The following is a 4,281-nucleotide window of genomic DNA, read 5'->3' as shown; positions in this document are numbered from 1 at the left end:
CATCTGTATTATGTTTGATGGGAGCATTTGGCCTCACACTTCCTGTCTTCAGCTGGTCACATCATGATGTTTGAATGTGACAGATCTTCTAAAGTAATATTGAAACTAGTAGGCCATATTCACATACTGTATACAGTATCTTTATTCAGGAATCAAATTCATTTAGTGATAATAGTGTATTACTGAGACACCTACTGCTTTAAATTCACTTTACCTTGATCTTTTTTAAACTTAAAATAACCCCCAGCAGCCTCCGCAGAGCACTTTTCACATCTTTATTCCGTAGACTGTAGATCAGAGGGTTTATCATGGGAGTGACAACAGAGTACAATGCGGTAAGGACCTGTTCTAGGACATTGGAGTATTCTAAATTTGGCATCATATAAGCAGAAAAACATGTCATATAGTACATAATGACAATTATGAGATGAGATGAGCAGGTGGAGAAGGCTTTCTTCCTTCCATCCTTAGATTTTATCTGCAAGACGATCCTGATAATTTTTATATAAGATGTCAAACTGAACATGGCTGGGAAAAAACCCAATATCAATAATTCAAGATAGATGACAATATAAAACTGCTCACTGCCAGCACAGGAGACATTAATCAGAGCTTTTGGATCACAGAAAAACTGTTGTATGGTGTGAGAATGGCAGAAGGACATGTGTAAGGCTGAAGTTGTAAACACAAATGAGTTTAAGATTCCTAATATCCAGGTGCCAGATACCAATGAGATACAGTGTTTCCTATTTAAGATATCATGATAGTGCAAAGGATCACATATAGCAACATATCGGTCATACGCCATAATAAATATTACAATATCTTCTGCACCACCAATCAAAGCAAAAAAATACATCTGGGTGAAGCATTGTATGAAGGACACTGTATTATCTCCAGATAGTAACATGTACAACAGTTTAGGGACAGTGGTGGTTGTAAAACAGATATCTACAAAGGCCAGGTTACAGAGAAATACATACATGGGAGTGTGTAATTTTACGTCAGTGTATATCACTGCAATTATACTAGAATTGATGAGCACTCCAAACACATATAGGAAGAAAAACACACTGGTAGTTAATGATGTATATCCAGGTTTTAGCGAAAATGGCACCAGGATGAATTCTTTAATATAAGTCTCATTATCCATGCTATATTCCAGACATTCTGCAAAGAAGAAGTATTACTACTATTAGTGGTTACTGTGATGGGCACCATTTCTTAAGATAGAGCTGAGAAAGAATGTGGTAAATTAGATATTTTGTGCCCTGCTGGCTAGAGACAAATACTGTATGAAAAATAAAATAAAGACATATAAGATAATGCTATGAGCTGCTGTGGTGGCTCAGCACTTGTCCTGGTAATTGCTAGGTAACCTGGACATCATAGGGCTTCTGCCCGGGGGCTTGCGCGATGGTCGCCCATTCAACAGGAATGCTGTGCGGACACAGGGAATTGTGGGTCCATAGGAATGTGCAGCGCTCCGGCTGTACAGAATTTGTAATTAAAGGGGCTTGTATCATATGGCCTCCGGATTGGCTTTCCTCTCCTTTATCGTCTAATCTTCTAAACATCCCTGTTGGACTTTGCCGGTTACAGTCCTTTGTTTTCATGGGAACCCTTGCCTTTCTGTGAAGCACTTTGGATTAACCTGGCTTCCTTCATCTGCTACAGTTTATCCTGAAAACCTGATCTGCCTGCTGATGTTCTGCAAGGTTGAGCTACAGTTTATCATGCACATCTGTCCATTAAGTTAACGAGCTCTGATTTACTCTGCATACCAGGCCTATCAGTTACTTCCTGCAAGACTGAGCCTCACTAAATCTGTCCCCTCTGGCTGGTCGGTAAACATCCAGCAAGGCCGAGCTCCAGTCAACCCTGCTCACCTGGCCTGTCAGCTGATATCCTGCTAGGCTAAATTTCGGCCAATCCTGCACATTTGTTCAGTCTGCAAACTTCTTTAAGGCCAAGCTTTTACCTATCCTACACGCCAAGTTTATCTGCTAACATCCTGCAAGGCCAAGCTCCAGAACACCTGGTCAGTCCATTAACACGCAGCAGGTTCAGGATTGGATCCATTCTGTACTCCTGACCACCTGCTAATATTCTGCTAAGTCAAACATACAGACAATCCCATATACTGGGCCTTTCTGCTAACAACCAGCAAGATCTTGTTCCAGCTAAACCTGCATACCCAACCTGCCGGCTATCACCCTGTTAGGTCAAGCTACAACAGTTCCAAAACATCTGACCTGACTACTATTACTCTGCCCACATTTGGCAATTTACTTCTCTGCCTCTATGCAACCTCTGGTACTGGGAAATCATGGAGGACCCAGTAGAACCGAAGGTGTATCAAGTCTAGTCCTAGCTATCGGGACACAGTCAGGTCTTCTCTCTTTAGTTTTATTTTTTGTTATCTTGGATCTCTAGTCTATTTGGTGTGTTTCTACTGCTAGAGGAATACAGTCCAGGGGCACCCTAAATACCGGTGTATGCAACAAGCACTAAGGGGATTGCAGGGGGTTGCTAATGGAGAAAAGCCTCTTGAGGGATATAGGATACTCATCCTAATAGAACCGGAGCTTCCCATAACTTCAAGCAAGTCCAAGACTGCTACATACCCACATTGTGCTGCAGTACTTCAAAGCAAGAAGCAAGTCCAAGGATCAGAACTTTCATAACAGATAATAAATGAAAAACAGAGACACCTACAGTATTTGCTGCTAATGGAGCTGTAGTGACCTAGGAACTGTCCTGGCCTAGATATATATCTACATGCTAAATACAGCCCTCATGGCTTATCACATATGAATATAGTAGAAAAGCAGAGCACTGAAAATCACCTACTGTACATAGGACACATTTCTTCTTAAATTAAACCTGAATGCTTCCTTCAATTATTACATAACTAGTTGAGAGGAAATACAGTTTTATAATTCAGTTCAGGTTTTGATATTGACCTATTAGTTGCTTTTCGAAGCATTGGGTCTGATGTTGGCTTGGACATTTTCAACTTCTTGGATTTCTGTTCTGCTTATGTGCACAAAACAATCTTCCACTTTCACCCATACAGTATGTAGACTTGGGGGCTTAGAGAGGCATTGGGAGTTAAAACCCATACTCAGCTAATCTATTGGTTCATTTTTGATAAAGCATAGTGTCCTACCTTCAGCAGGCCAAGACATATAGTCTTTGTACTCAATCAGCGTAAGACTAGGTGATGAGTCCATCTATCTATAGAACCAGAAATGGTGTCTGTAAATGTCCAGCTTGTTTTTATTTTATTTCTCTATGCCCAGGGCTGTAAAGGGTCTGGCAGGGCCCAGGTACTTTTCAGGGGACGTGGCCTAATCACAAGAGGTGTTGTCCTGCACCCTTAGAAAAAATACAGAAAAAATAGTACTCTCAGTTGCTACTGGTCACAATGCAGCCCAGCACAACGCAGCATGTGCTAGGCTGAGGAGAAGAGCTGCATCTGCTGCTACCAAGAATGGGGGCAGGGAGACTTGGTCATTTGCTGGGCCACTCCATCAGGACTGGGCCCGGGTAAATAGTACCTGCCCCCCCCCCCTCTCGGTACCACTGTCCATGCCCAGATATTTTAGGAAAGACCATTAGCTGTTCTTTCCTGGCACTAGTTGAGGTGCTACAGATGTAGCCATGCTCATCTAGTGTGGTTACAATGCAGGAGCGTGGCTACATCTGTAGTCAGTAACTGCTTTCTCCTCTCTTTTCTAATCTTGTTTCCTTTCCTTGCATTTCCAACTCATTTTAATGACAGTCGTAATTAAATCAGCCTATGTTACTATTTTGTATTATTACTATGTATAACTGTTTAGCTCATCCTTCTGCTGCTCTTGTCACTAACTATGCAGAAGTTATTATTATTATTATTATTATTACAACTGGACATCAGAAAAGCATAACATAAAAAAACCTATACTACACTTGTAAAGTTATGTACTGTAGAAGGTTTTGCAGTTGCACAAAAGTATGTATAAATCACTTATGTTTTGTGTAAATTACTTACTTTAACTTTGACTTGGAAAGACAAAAAAAGAGAAGTCCCGCACCAGCTTGATTAGATATTAACTAATATCTGTAGGAGTATGATCTCTCTATAACTGTATATAATACAGATATGAAGTTATAGATTGGTGCTACCCACTGATCCTAAAATAGTACAGAAAGGGTAAAGAGAAAAGGGATCAGTTTCTTTGGGTGCACTCACTCCCACCAACAAAAATAACAAAAATTCTGGATACTAGATCTGTG

General features: G+C 40.7%; 1 protein-coding gene across 1 annotated transcript; it reads right to left on the bottom strand.

Moving 5' to 3' along the window:
• Positions 1–205: 205 nt before the first annotated feature.
• On the bottom strand, positions 206–1,153 carry LOC134944314 (olfactory receptor-like protein DTMT). The gene has a single exon (XM_063932894.1). The coding sequence runs from the start codon at positions 1,151–1,153 to the stop codon at positions 206–208; it is 948 nt and encodes a 315-aa protein (XP_063788964.1).
• Between the last annotated feature and the right edge of the window lie 3,128 nt (positions 1,154–4,281).

Source organism: Pseudophryne corroboree, chromosome 7 (assembly GCF_028390025.1).
Source record: "Pseudophryne corroboree isolate aPseCor3 chromosome 7, aPseCor3.hap2, whole genome shotgun sequence".
In the NCBI taxonomy this organism is placed as follows: Eukaryota; Metazoa; Chordata; class Amphibia; order Anura; family Myobatrachidae; genus Pseudophryne; species Pseudophryne corroboree.
The sequence above is the reverse complement of the archived record's forward strand: the minus strand, read 5'-3'. Positions and strand labels throughout refer to the sequence as shown.